Source organism: Paramormyrops kingsleyae, chromosome 5 (assembly GCF_048594095.1).
Source record: "Paramormyrops kingsleyae isolate MSU_618 chromosome 5, PKINGS_0.4, whole genome shotgun sequence".
Classification (NCBI taxonomy): domain Eukaryota; kingdom Metazoa; phylum Chordata; class Actinopteri; order Osteoglossiformes; family Mormyridae; genus Paramormyrops; species Paramormyrops kingsleyae.
In genome coordinates this window covers 9,626,482-9,640,561 of record NC_132801.1, presented here as the reverse complement: position 1 = coordinate 9,640,561, position 14,080 = coordinate 9,626,482, and the positions used below count along the sequence as shown (strand labels likewise).

The 14,080-nt window shown below is 42.7% G+C and overlaps 2 protein-coding genes across 5 annotated transcripts; one reads left to right on the top strand and one right to left on the bottom strand.

Moving 5' to 3' along the window:
- Positions 1-2,893: 2,893 nt before the first annotated feature.
- Positions 2,894-4,864, top strand: junba (JunB proto-oncogene, AP-1 transcription factor subunit a). Of its 2 annotated transcripts, XM_023791847.2 has the most exons (2): positions 2,894-3,092; positions 3,478-4,864. In XM_023791847.2, the coding sequence occupies exon 2, from the start codon at positions 3,516-3,518 to the stop codon at positions 4,398-4,400; it is 885 nt and encodes a 294-aa protein (XP_023647615.1). In that variant the 5' UTR covers positions 2,894-3,092; positions 3,478-3,515; the 3' UTR covers positions 4,401-4,864. The 2 variants fall into 2 exon arrangements, with proteins under 2 accessions (XP_023647615.1, XP_023647613.1); XM_023791845.2 differs by having other exon boundaries at positions 2,894-4,864.
- Positions 4,865-8,343: 3,479 nt separating this feature from the next.
- On the bottom strand, positions 8,344-14,073 carry prdx2 (peroxiredoxin 2). Of its 3 annotated transcripts, none has more exons than XM_072712073.1 (6): positions 13,926-14,073; positions 13,049-13,168; positions 12,782-12,935; positions 12,153-12,275; positions 11,482-11,612; positions 8,344-8,736 (listed from the first exon to the last, which is right to left on the bottom strand). In XM_072712073.1, exons 2-6 carry the CDS (start codon positions 13,149-13,151, stop codon positions 8,651-8,653), a joined length of 597 nt encoding a protein of 198 aa, XP_072568174.1. In that variant the 5' UTR covers positions 13,152-13,168; positions 13,926-14,073; the 3' UTR covers positions 8,344-8,650. The 3 variants fall into 3 exon arrangements, with proteins under 3 accessions (XP_072568174.1, XP_072568175.1, XP_072568176.1); XM_072712074.1 differs by having other exon boundaries at positions 13,947-14,062; XM_072712075.1 differs by having other exon boundaries at positions 13,943-14,024.
- Positions 14,074-14,080: the final 7 nt, after the last annotated feature.

Sequence of the window (14,080 nt, the reverse complement as noted above, 5' to 3'; positions counted from 1 at the left end):
ATTTATTCAGGGTGGAGGAAAGCACTCATCGGGCATCTGTCACATGACGAGGGACTGAGTATAAAAAGGGCTCACGTATTCCCACATCCAGATGCGAGTGGCAGCTGTGACGGTGGAGCATTTAAATGCCATCATCTATTGAACATCTGGACAGTTATTTTTAAGTGGAACACAAAGAGAACGTTGTGCTTCATGAGGATGTTGCTTTCACCAAAAGTGACGCTTAACAGAGATATACAATCACCTGTAAGACTATATATAAGTATAGAAGACTGATCAGATAGCTAAATACCAGGGAGTCTCCATAGCTATTGAAAAGATCAGGAGCTAAGTGAAGTGTAGTTGGGGCTTGACTTTTTTTTTTGAAGGAAGATTAGCATCGGGGCTAAGATACTCGGGGTTCGGCATATAATACTCGGGGCTTCAGACTCGAGTGATTGGACCTAACGAGGTCCATGCTCAGAATTGAAACCTCCCGCCCCCGAAGGGTTCAAGGTCTTGCGGGTTGCTCTACTTTAGGAAGCTGAGGGTGTGTAATAACATAAACACAGAAGACGTGTCCCCTCAGCCCGCCTATTTCATTCTACTTCTCCCATTTATAGTTAAACCCTCGCCCAGCAACACACACATCGCCATGGTGAAATGGACATGTGACCTGATCTTCAGCCAGAACCCCGCGCCTTCACAGTAAGCATAGCAGCACTGAAAGAGAGCCTTACAGCGCACTCCTGACCAAGCTCTGTTGAAGCCGGGTTTTTTTTACACTTTCTATATGGTTCACGGAGGTTAATGTAGTTTTACCTTCGATAAATCTTTTTAATTCCCAGGGTCAATGCATATTCATTTTTATATACAATTACTGTGGATGGGGAATCCCCAAATATGTCATTATGCCACTGGTATCAGGGAACTAACCACAGAATACTTGGAAACATTACTCTACAATCAGATTCATCAGTAGGGTCCTTTTCTGGTCTGGCACCCTGGTTATAGGTCATGGCCTTTTCTTGCTTCCAGGTTATGAGGTAAGCAGTAGGCCTACAGACATTTCAGCATTCACTAACGAGCATAAAGGTTTTCACAGTTTTGTGATGCGATACTTGTAGGTGTGTATATATTTTGATTAAAGCATGCTTCCAAGTGCATAAGCCAAGGGAATTTTGTTTATGTAGCAAAACAGGTGTTGTTTGTTGCTGGTCTATAGTGTGTTTCCTTCACCTAGAAGGGAGTTGATATCAACGTCTCAGAACTTGATGCGGTCTAGTGCAAAATCTAACCGTAGGAATACATTCCACCTGTTAGCTATGTGTGATGAATTTCCCCCCTCCCAGGTGTCACTTCCTAATAAGGCTAACGAAATCTAACCCGGCAGCCCAGGTGACTTTATGAGAGTTGAAACAAATTTTATTTGACATGCCTACACACGATATTATCGGCGCGTTGCTTGCGGCATAAACCATGACCCCCCCCCCACCATTCCAGCCCCCTCCAGCCGCCTGTTCCTCCACCACCCACTTCCACACGAAGGCGTGATGCTGGAAACCGGCCGAAATGGGATAGGCTTCCCGGTTTCCTCGAAGGAAGTGACGCGTCGGCCTGCCCATATATGGGCTGCAATTCGGCCCGCATGTGAGTCAGTTTCCTTTACTAAAGAAATAGTTATAATGAATAAAAGTTTGAATTGATTATTTTAATTTAAGTATTTGAGTCACTCGAAATTTTAAATGTGTTTAATATTTAAACAGACGTGCCGACTTTTATAAATATGGCGCCGCGATTCCAAGCCACTGTATCTCTTCCCGGCCTTTATCACATCAGAAAACTGAGGTGGGGTATACCTGTACTCACATCACCTGCCATTAGCGATCACATTATAAGTAAATACAGCTGCACTATATTATGTACTGGGTCGGCCCATAGCTTGCTGGTATGTTAAAATACCCACTATAACACTGACTCTTTCACACAATAAAGTATTGATTAAGTAAAACCACTTACAAATCGACATGTTTTAATGGTCTAAAATGTTTTTCAAAAACACAAAGGGTATTTTTGTGAGGGAGTAATCTGATAGCCACCCGTTAAATTCAATAAGTCTATTAAACTTGGTGCTACCACAATTAGCCCAGTCACGGGCTTCATAGCTTGAACTATGTCAGGGAAATATCACATTTCTGACTTAATAATTCATTAGAAAACTATTATCAAAACGTTTAATACGTGGAATTATCACTGCTCCTCATCTCACATATGACACGCAAAATTAATAATATATTCACAGACGATCAAGGTTAATATACCATGAATGTACCCTTGAAACATTTTCTTTAAATTTCATGACAAAATCATGTAATATACATACGCAACCACATAGCAAATATTTTCCACATTGAAACATCACTGCAACAGGAAAGCTGAAATCTAGATTCATTAATTTACCTAGGCTGCAAAATTGTAAATCGAAACGTGAAGATAAGGCATAGACTAATTTAACGGCGTAACAGAATACAAAAGTATAACGTTAGCTAGCCAGCCGATTGAAATCAAATCTGAGACGTTTCCATTGCCAGGTTAGCTACCTATATAAAGGCGTTTAAATGCAGACAACACTGATAAATTGCGCGACAACAGCCTCACTTGCGGTACACGTTATCCTGCACGTACCAAAGTGCAAGATTTTTTTAATTATGATCCCTGTCTGCCTTTCCCCCGCTTTTCAAGATCCGCAGTAGTTGTACTGCCTCTTCACGCCTTAGGACTTGTTTACGATCCCGATCGGTTCCCGGCATTGACGTCATAGACCATCTGATTTTTCTGGGCGTGGATTGGTGCTGCCGTGCGGCCAGCCAATCGCCGTACGATTCAAGCTCTCATATAAACGGCATGTGGCAGTGCATCTAGCAGATACAACACGCGTGTCGGAGCCGAGCAGCAATTCATTTTCTTGCTGAACAGGTCCACCAGCGTTTTGACAGAAGAGGACAAAAAGATATGCGAAACAAATACATGTGCCGATAAGAAGAAATATCAAGAATTCTACATCGGACACCTCTTTGAAACCGCTGTCAAGAAATACGGCATCTGTTGACTTGGTACAGTAAACTTCTTTGGAAGTTGTTTTGTGATTTTCATACCAAACATACTTCTTGGCTTAAACTTTAAATTGCCATTGCGGAACATTTCATTGCTGAAAAGACATTCAAGGCGGTTGGCTCTTGCATTTTTTTTTCTGCAAGGTGCCCAATAGAACAAGGCACCGATACTGTTTCTGGACGCTTATGCAGTGTCCGTACAAAGAAGATTGTGCTGTACTCATTGTATAGACTGGGCATAGACGGCATCTTTATAACCACAATAAGTTGTCTGTCAAGACAAGAACGCCTGCTACTCGTATTTGTGCTTTGAATCATATGTCTACAAAAATGGAGCAGCCGTTTTATCATGACGACTCGTTTCTCTCTGCTTATGGTCACTCAGACGCAGCTCTCCACGACTTCAGGATCATTAAGCAGAATATGAGCTTGAACTTGACCGAGCCTTATCGGAACCTGAAGTCCCAACTGCGAGCTGAGACAGACTTCTACCAGGCTGCAAACGCAGACGTCGGGTCGCTGAAGCTTGCATCCCCCGAGCTAGAGAGACTGATAATCCAGAACAGCAACGGCGTCATTACCACTACACCGACTCCCAGCCAGTACTTCTACGGCCAGAGGATCACAGAGGAGCAGGAAGGTTTCGCAGACGGATTCGTGAAAGCGCTGGACGAGCTCCACAAGATGAACCAGTTGCCCCCGCCCAACGTGTCTATTGGAGCCGGCGGTGTGACGAACTGCACTGCGGCCTCTAGCGTCTTCGGCTCCTCCTTGCATCACGAGCCGCCTGTTTATACGACATTGAACACCTGCTCCCCGAACACTAACCTCACGTCTGGATCGAACTACCCGACAGCTACAATCAGCTACCTGCCTCATCACCACCAGTATCCCCATCACCAAACGGCGACGCACGCCACACACCAGTATCCGCATTCGCTGCCCGCAGCCGGCTTACACCCACAGAGGCTAATGGCCCTGAAAGAGGAACCGCAGACCGTCCCCGATCTCCAGAACAGCGACGGCTCTCCGCCGATGTCACCGATCGACATGGAGAGCCAGGAGCGGATCAAGGCGGAGCGGAAGAGGCTGAGAAATCGCTTGGCAGCGACGAAGTGCCGGCGGCGCAAACTAGAGCGCATCTCCCGCTTGGAAGAGAAGGTGAAAAGCCTTAAAACGGACAATGCGGGTCTCTCAAGCACCGCTACTGTGCTACGAGAACAGGTCGCTCAGCTAAAACAGAAAGTCATGACACACGTTAGCAGTGGCTGTCAACTTATGTTAACTACTAAGATGAAGTCGTTTTAGGCGACGCTAATGGGAGCATGGACATTGGTTTAAAAGGGGGAAAAACACTGGACAATTTCTTAAATGTTTTACTTGTAAAACGAACATTACAGCACTGGAATATTGATTTTGTTGATGTTGAAATGCTTGTATTTTCTTTTTGAAAATTTTACGTCATGTTCAGAATATTTGAAATACAGAATATTGCTCTGTATTTATTTGTTAATACAGGTACTTTTCATTTGAAATAATAGACCTATTTCAAGGGACCATTTCATGATGCTTAAATCAAGACCGTTAAGAACTTCAGACACGTTAATGTTTCTGGACAGTTTTAGGGAGGGCGGGGAGGTATGCTGTGTGTTTTTTAAATACATTTGATATTTCTTCAAGTAAATTATTATGTATTGTCAGGTTGAACCCGACGATGTTACGTTTACCTTTTTAATTTGCATACAATATTTAAGTAAACATTTTTAAAATTACTTTCTGTCCGTGATTTTTCGTTGAATGCCGGTACACCGTCTCAGTCTATCCAGATGTTTGGTCATCTAAACATGTTTTAACATAGTTGTGGCGAAACTACTTCAAAACATTACTTCAGAAAAGGCCTCAAAATAACTTTGTAGACCACGTTTCCTTTGTGGAATATTTGCCTACACGACAATAACGTTGGTGCTAACGCTTGGGAACACACGCACATACGCACGTACTGCGCGTTGGGGTCTTTTCCTATTGACGCACCGACCTATGTCCATATATGGTCAATTTGGTGTTCAGAGACGTCACAATGAGGGAAGCTTTCCGGGAACCCCCGCCTACGTTACCAGTTAGAGGAGAGGTGGTATGTTTTTTTTTTCTTTTCCCCTTCGCTTTGAAGTGTGGCTGTGCCAATGAGGTGTGTGTCAATGGGAGACAAAATAGATACAGGGGATTTTCCCCTCACTAGCATAAGTTCTCGCTGTCAAGTTCCCAAAACAACCACTGCGAAAAATAGAGCGAAGATAAAAATATAACGGCTGTAGATTTTTTCCAGTTAGCTAGCAGAAACAGAGGCGTGACCACTAAATGTTGAAAACAAGAGAAAAGTTAATGTCAGGCTTTTGTTGATTTTACTATATGTGAATTTTATAATCAAACTCTTTAAAAACGGTTCAATATTAGCTTATAAACAATGCAGTGAATAGTAATTATATCATTGAAAAATTATCCAAAATATGTCATATACTACTGATGATCACTATTATTAATATTAAGTAGTCTATAAGACAGCTGCGTTTTGCTGACTAGTTTCTACAAGGTAAAACATCCATCTATCCATCCATCTATCCATGCTTATTCTGGTCATAGTCAGGATGCTTAAGTTATTGGGTCTGCTGAAACATTATAACAGAATTTGGGGAACACTCTTCAGCGCTATAGCCGTTCTGAACTTGCATATGTTATATGAGTTCATCTATTGGCCATGGTTGGTGTGGATGAAATCAGTGACTCAGAACAGTGTTAGTCGTCCTATCTTTGTGACCTCTTCAGCACATGTATTAAACTGACAGTCTGTAATTGTTCTTGTTGGGACATAGAATAACTCATGCCTTACAGTCTGGATTCACTTTCCCTTCATATGAGCACACTGGTTTTTTTGATCTACATACATGCCGTGTGCCTCATTTGTGCTCTTTCAGTCTTCCCAGCTGATTATATTACACATGGACAGCTGATCTGAAGAGGCCATGGAAATAAATGTCGTTACAAGCCTCCCTCAGCAGCCAGAGTGACTCACAGCCTGGCCGTCAACATCGCTGTGATCTCCACATTTCTGGTATGTGTGTGTGTGTGTGTGTATATACACTTGACATAGAAATCAAAGAACAACCCACTTCAAAGAGTGACAAAATCTGGTTTGACAACACTTTCTACTTTAGCCACGTTTTAGAGAAAGATGGATTACCAGTGATCGCATTAGTTCTCATGAATTATTCCTTTTCCGAAATCAATTTTAAGATCTGCAGGTGCCTGCAAAACTTCATCATGCCAGATGTTGGGTGCAAAAAATGATTAAAATATTAAAGTACAAAAAAACATCTTCATTTCTGATATAAATGGAAACACTTCAGACAAGTTTTTACACTGCAATCAGCACAATTGAAGAGGAAATTTCAAAATATGTTTAATTTTTTGTTGTTTTTGAGATGAGACTGACAGTATCCTAAGAACTGGTTTCCGCATCATATGTCATAGTATCGGGAACCAAAACTCATTCAGTCCTCATGTAATCCAACAAACATCTCATTACATTTCCAAAATTAACTGAACTCCACAGAAGTTTTCTCCAAATATGTATCTCGTGGACTGAGTGAATTTTGTAAAAATTCGCTCTTCAAATATGCAAATAACTGTTTTTCAGGATATAACACCAAGGCCTAGCAATATGGGCAAGCTTATGATAAGCTGAGGTCACGGCTGAGTTCTACCTCATAAGACATAGTTAACTCCCCGTCTTCCTTCTCTGAGCACACAACCCCTGTATCTCCATTACCAGCACAGACTGTGCATTTGAAACCCCCAACTCAACTCCAGCATTTGCAGGATATTTATTTTTATTTTATCATCACAGTCGGTGTACTAGGGTATGCGAGTTCGTCTCAAAGTTTATTAGTATCAAAGGCTCTCTCTGATATCCCACCCAAGGGCCAAGAGAACATGAATCTGACACGGATGCTGCCCCACATACAGGCAAACACGACTCTCTGCCCACTGCCCACATGGACAAGAGTGCGCAAAGCGATTGACGTCAGGTGGAGGCGGCAGAAATTTTCAAACTTCTCCGTAGCCCTCTGCCAATCTGCTTTTCTGCGCAATCGTTATTCCGCCCACGGCCACTCGTACGCTCGCGCTGTCAGCCTGTGATGCCACTTGCAGGCCCCCTCTCCCTCCATCTGATTAACAGCTGGGCCCCCACCAAGACACAGCAGTCACATGTTGCGGTAGGCATGTGAACACAGAGCTCGAGGCGAGACCAGCTGACCAGTGGCGTAACAACTCGCGCCGAGTGAGGATGTGATACCACACATCAGACATAGCAAAAGGTAATACTCTGTGTAGAAAAATATTAAAAGCACAACAGATACAGGTATGTGGTAAACTACACTGCCTTACCAATAATTGAGTGAATAACTGTTCCATTACACTGTGGATCCACATGAAAAATGAGTCAGTTACCTATTTTTTGCCCCAAAATTCTCTCTGAAACATTTGCTGCACCCAGTCATTGACATTACATAACAAATTAAGGATCTTCTCGCTCAGGCCCTTCCCTGATGAAGAATTTAATTAAAAATATCTCACCACAAGTTCAACATCTGAGTCATGATTTTAAATGGGTAACAATTAGAGACGCCATTAGAAACAGGGAAAATGCTAAGATAATGTATCCTCTTCCGTAGCGCAGAGAACAGAGAACGTCATTGCCACTGTAATTATGAGTATCAGGGCTCTTGTCCCTGGTCTACTCACACATACTTCCTTATAAAGATAAAAATCCACAGCTTACATGAAAAGGTCAAACACCCTACATTCCATCATTGGAATTTAAAAACTACAAATGGCAACATGCGCTTATAAAACAGGGAATGAAGAATTTACTCTGCCACAGCATTTCCAGTAAAGACATGCATCATTCCATCTTCTAGCTGCTTATCTTGTCAAGGTTACGAGGTAAGGTGCCGTAAATATTTCTTAAAAGCACTGGGCATTTTGGTTTCACCGGATAATTCTGTTACTCTTCCAGCCTCCCTGTATATAAGCTTGAAGTTTTGGTTCCCCCTAGTGGCCGCCTGTGTTAAAATGACTTGACCTGATTAAAAATAAGTTTTGGGTAACAAACTCCTGACTACCTGTTGTCATTTCCATTGTAGACGTGGACTCAGTCACATCAAGAAAAAAATATATTTTCAGATGAGGCAGATAATTTAATACGGTCATTTATTTCACACTTTTCTGAAACATTTGTCATCTCCCCTATCTCCCGATACAAAAGACTCATCCTTAGACAATCTTTCAGTGCATTTGACTTGGAGGAATAGCTTATTCATAAATTGATAGCAAGAATGAGTTAATGTTTTGTGCTTTTGCACCCATAATGTTAGCATAGGAAGGTTTAAAGTAATCAACTCAAATTATTAATTAGGCGTTGCAAGTGCCAAGTATCCAAACCCTAACCCCCCCCCCCCCCCCCCCCAAAAAAAGAATCATAAGATGCCAAACGGGGATTTTCAGTTCTGTTTGGAGAAGTACGCCTTGCTCTTCTGCACATCAGGGATAATGGTGTCACTTCCTGGTTTCCAGCCAGCAGGACACACTGCACACAGGGAGAGAGAGAGAGAGAGAGAGAGAGAGAGAGAGAGAGAGAGAGTCGCATTTTAATACATTCATCCTTTTGAGATGCAATGTGAACTTTTATCATTTGTGTTGATTCCCCACCCCCCATCCACAATCGGAAAGGGTCAACTGACCAATTAAATTCAAACTTATTTATATAGTGCATTTTCACAACATTACATTATGTCAAAGCGCTTTACATTATCCCCACACAAAGGGCCCAGTGAGCAAACCAGAGGCGACAGTGGCAAGGAAAAACTCCCTAGAAGGAAGAAACGTTGGGAGGAACCAGACTCAAGGCGGGAGCCCATCCTCCAGGGGCCGGCAAATTAAGTCCAAAATAGCAAAATCCCAGTTTATAAAGTAAAATCTTGTATAATCCAGCATCTCATGCATCTCAACATACAATATTCATAACCCCCGGACAGGTCCAACTCAAATCTCTAATTGTGTGTGGCGTTACCCCCAACCCCACCTACATGTGACGTTATTGGACAAACAAGAATTAAAACCTAGACACTCTTTTTTTTTTTTTTATTTCAAATGCTTTACACACTGGAAGGTGACAATTCTTGGATGTCAAACATAAAAGCATATTCTGCTTGTAGATCAAATCAACACATATAGTTGATTTGATGTCCAGTAAAGCCACTGATTTTGACAGAGTGAATATATTCTTGAAATATTGAAGGTATCTGTGCAAATTAAGACGGTGTTCGTTTTCCCACACTGCTCTTAACCAGACGCTTGGCCGTGATCATAGCTAGACATTGCCCTGTATGTTTCTGACAATATGTTGTTATCTAAAAACAAGTTCATTAGTACACAATCTAGAGCTGACCAAATGATTTAAAAATCAGATGCTTTTATAAACAAGAAATAACAAAATAATGATTCCTCTGTTTGCGACAGTACAACCTTAAAGACATAAAACAATTACTCATATTACAATCTTTGCCAGGAATATCTGTATCTTTTTGACAAGAGATGATACTTTATATAATTTATGGAACATATTGTGTTGTTTGATTACCATCTAGGACAAGGACTACATACTGTTAGCTTGTTACCCCGGAGGCACCATGGTACAATAGCCTACATCAGCTTAGCTGACAGTAGGTGTCACTGCAGAGCCAAAAGAGGAACTCAACTGGGATCCGAGCCCAGATTCCTGTCTCTTGCTTCTTAGCCACAGAGTTCCAGTTTCAGAGCAGGAATTAAGCCCCGACACCTGCTGCAGGGAGTGTTCTCTTTGAATGGCACGCTACCCTCAAATAAGAGCCTAAATTGGCAAAATAAACATGAAGGTTACATACACACAAACTATACTGCCAAAAGTATAGGAACACCCCTCCAAAACATTCCACAGGTGTTTCAAACACTTCCATAGCAACAGGTGTATAAAATCAAGTACCTAGGCATGCAGACTGCTTATACAAACATTTGTGAAAGAAGGGGTCGCTCTCAGAAGCTCAGTGAATTCAAGCGTGGTACCGTGATAGGATGCCACCTGTGCAGGAAGTGCATTCGTGAAATTTCCTTGCTACTGAATATTTCACAGTCAGCTGTTAGTGGTTTTATAACAAAGTGGAAGTAACTGGGAAGAACAGCTACTCAGCCATTAAGTGGTAGGTCATGTAAAATCACAGAGTGGGGACAAGGCATGCTGAGGCACACAGTGTGCAGAAGCCCCCAACTGTCTGCAGAGTCAATAGCTACAGGCCTCCAAACTTCATGTGGCCTTCAGATTAGCTCAAGAACAGTGCGTAGAGAACTTCATGGAATGGGTTTCAATAATTATAAGTATAATTATAGAAACATGGAAAAAGCAAAAAAAAACATTGACTAAATCCGTAATCTGTCTTCTTTTCAGAACGTCCATTGTCGGAAGTACCAAACTATAAAATTAGGTTAAAATCAGCAAAAAGGTAAATCATGTCACCTTACTTTGTTTTACCTGCTTCGGGGTCGTGTAGTTCCGCTCTCACCCGAAGATCGCTATTCACATTCTAAATAGCCGCATTAGCGCGTATTCAAATCGCATTCGCATGGTAATTTGATGAACAACGCAACGGTGAAACGCGATCCAGATACATCCCCATCAGTGTCATAAAAGGGGGTGGGGGACGTGGCCAGGTGACAATGGCTCATTCATACACATGAAAGTTGCTACATATTCAATGAAAGGAGCCAGAAATAGTGACATGAGTTCGGTTTTTCTTATTTATTTATCGAACTGAATGTTGCAACTACACCATTTAGTCATCTTCATGTAGCCAAGAGATTTGTGATCAGATATCTGGGATCAAAACAAACTTCCACTATTGCTTACTATGTACTTTTATAATGTTTCTGCAAGTGTTCCAAACTGCATTTTGCAAGGTCTATACTTTGATGCCAAATCACAAACTTCGCATAAATCTGACATATTTACAAAGATTAAGATGAGTTTAATGCCAAAACAAATAAATAATTTATTTGCCATGATATTGAATGAAACGTGTGACCATGCCCCAGTCAGTGAAAGTGTGTTCCCTACCCCTAGACCCCAGAGGGTTAAAGCCTATGTATTAAGAAAGGGGTGTCATTAAAGTCCATGCATGTGTAAAGGCAGGTGTCCCAGTTCCTTTGGAAATACAATGCATATCATTCGTTTTGTGTATCATTTCTCCACCTGCCCCCGCATGAGTGACGCGAATTGCTCTGGACACACGGAGGTGCTCACCTTCCCCGTGCTTGTCAGTGTGCTGGAAGGCCTGAACCAGACGCAGGGTCTCGTCCACGGAGCGCCCCACTGGCAGGTCGTTGATGGTGATTTGCCTCAGGATGCCCTTTCCGTCAATCACAAACAGGCCCCTGAACACAGAATCAGGGTGGCCAGGTGACTGTGCTGCACCGCTGGTCCTGCACTGTGGGCTGTTTCCTTCTACTTGATCTTTCTAGATTTACCAAATCAGGTCATGTGACTGAGTGCCAATTTAATTCTTCCCTTATAAAAACCTTTGACTAACAAAGAGAGCAGCACAATTTCATTCAAATTCTACCTCTTTCAAAACAGTTCAAAACGCAAGTATGAATTTTATGACCTAGACTACATAACCCATAGGCCACAATCAGCTGTTAGGTCAGCAGGTCTAAGTATTTAGTATCAAAGGTGACAGACTAACGCAACCTTGCAGTCCTGCTGAGAGGCTCTGTGCCTTGTTGAAAGACACAAAAAAAAGATGTCTGGCAAGAGCCTGACGTGACCCCATTAAACATCTGAGGACAAACAGACACACTCAGGAGTATGACTGAGTACCACTAGCATAGACAGATTCCTGTCCTGACTAAATGGCTAAACGTTATAGGAAGAGCAGCGTCTCACACTGCGGCCAGGTGGAATCCAGTACAAACCGATAAGTGATGCCCTCGTCCTCCTTAAGCACCCCATAGTCACGGGAGATTGACTTCTTCACGTCAGCCAGCAGCGGGATCTTCATTGGGCCCAGGCCCCCTTCCTTCCGTGGTGTGTTGATCCTAGGGGGAACCAAGCACACACCAAAGTAGTCATGGAGACGATAGAACATGAAGTCACATGACTGCACACTTCAAAGCGAAACTCCGGGAACAGGGCAATATAAATTAAATATCAATTAAAGAGATGCACGTCTTAACATGACTGTTGGTCTCACACAGTATCTTTTCCTCCACTCTTTAAGTGTGTTATCACATGCTGAAAGGCTGCAAAAGAGGGCAGATATGGGGCTGGGCGGAGAGGGTGTGATATGGAAAACAGCCCAACTAAGGAAAAAAAAATACATTCTTACAACCATCTCTTCTGTAACAGAGACATGACATCCATAGAAAAGCACATCTACAGGGGTAGATGTGCGGCCCAGGGACGGGCTATACTATGCTTAGTTCGGCAAATGTGGTTCAGTCTGTATGGACACAAACTTGGATCCTCCATTTAACAGGCAGAAGGCCAAGAAACTTGCACCCCATCCCAAAACCAGCCCTTTGTTCTGGCGGGACAATCTCACCAGGCCAGGTGGCTGAACTGGGAGTCTATGGAGGCTCCGATCACCTCACAGTCTATCTTACGGAACTCGTCCACTCGATCGCTGAAAGCCACGATCTCCGTGGGGCATACGAAGGTGAAGTCCAGGGGGTAGAAAAAGAGCACCACATATTTCCCTGCGAGGCCCAGAGAGGTGAGGAATGACAAGAGGAGGAAGAGACCCTGGTGAGGAGGAGTCTTCATACATGGAGAGCACACATGCACAGCTCTCTTCTAGACAGATCCTTACCTCTGTAATCAGACAGCTTGACCTCCTTAAATGCCCCATCCACCACAGCCGTGGTGCTGAACTGAGGAGCAGGGTGTCCGATCTTGGCGTTCCCAGCAGACATTGCGAAGAGTGGGTTTCCTTAAAACAATTACAAACTTAATGGGATACTTCGCCAGCAATAGTATGGCCAGTATTCATGCATCCATGTTGGTATGCAGGTAGGCTCTGGAGCTGCTGAAGATGTCTGCAGAAACGCAGATGTGATCCAGAGGCGGACATCTCCATTACCACTCGAGCTTTACCTACCGAGACGCAGCCGTCAAAGCGGATCGACTATTTCTCAGAAAGGATCCCGACACCACCTTCATTGCTCATTTTATGTTTCGCTTCATGAAGAAAGAGTCGAACACAACGATTTTAAAATAGCGTCTTAAGGTTTAAGAAACCGTGAGCTCTTTATTAATTATCTATTCACCTACCCATTGAACGCATGTTTGTCACAGGTGAATTGTATAAGTCATTCAAGGAGAAATTAAGGTTCACAACAAAGTAATATGGGGACACCATTACCGCCGAACAGAGAACTTATTTAACCAAGTTTCGAATTATATACAAGTTAACAAGAACTTTACAGCAAAACACAGCACACAATTAAACACATTAATAGTTATCAAAGCGAGCAACCAAAGCAGAGTTAAATATAAATTAGCTAGTTCTGCCTCTCCGGGTCATACACGATGACGTGACCCAGATAAAGCGCCAAGGCGCTTTATTTTCAGTACAGACTTCATCTGTAATACATCTAACTAATCATCACAAAACATTCCATTATCACCTCTAATCTTCCGTAAAAGAAAACACACAAGCGTAAATTCGTGCGGATGAAAGAACTTACAAAAAAAAATCCGCTACCTACAGCAGAAACGAAGTGTCCGGACGCAGCCTCGCGCAGCTCAGGGGGAGGAACTTTTGAAGAAAACCGAAGACGGCGGGTGCTGACCTCTAAACACGCCCCCTAAAATCCCGCGAGATTGTATCGCGCGAAAGCAT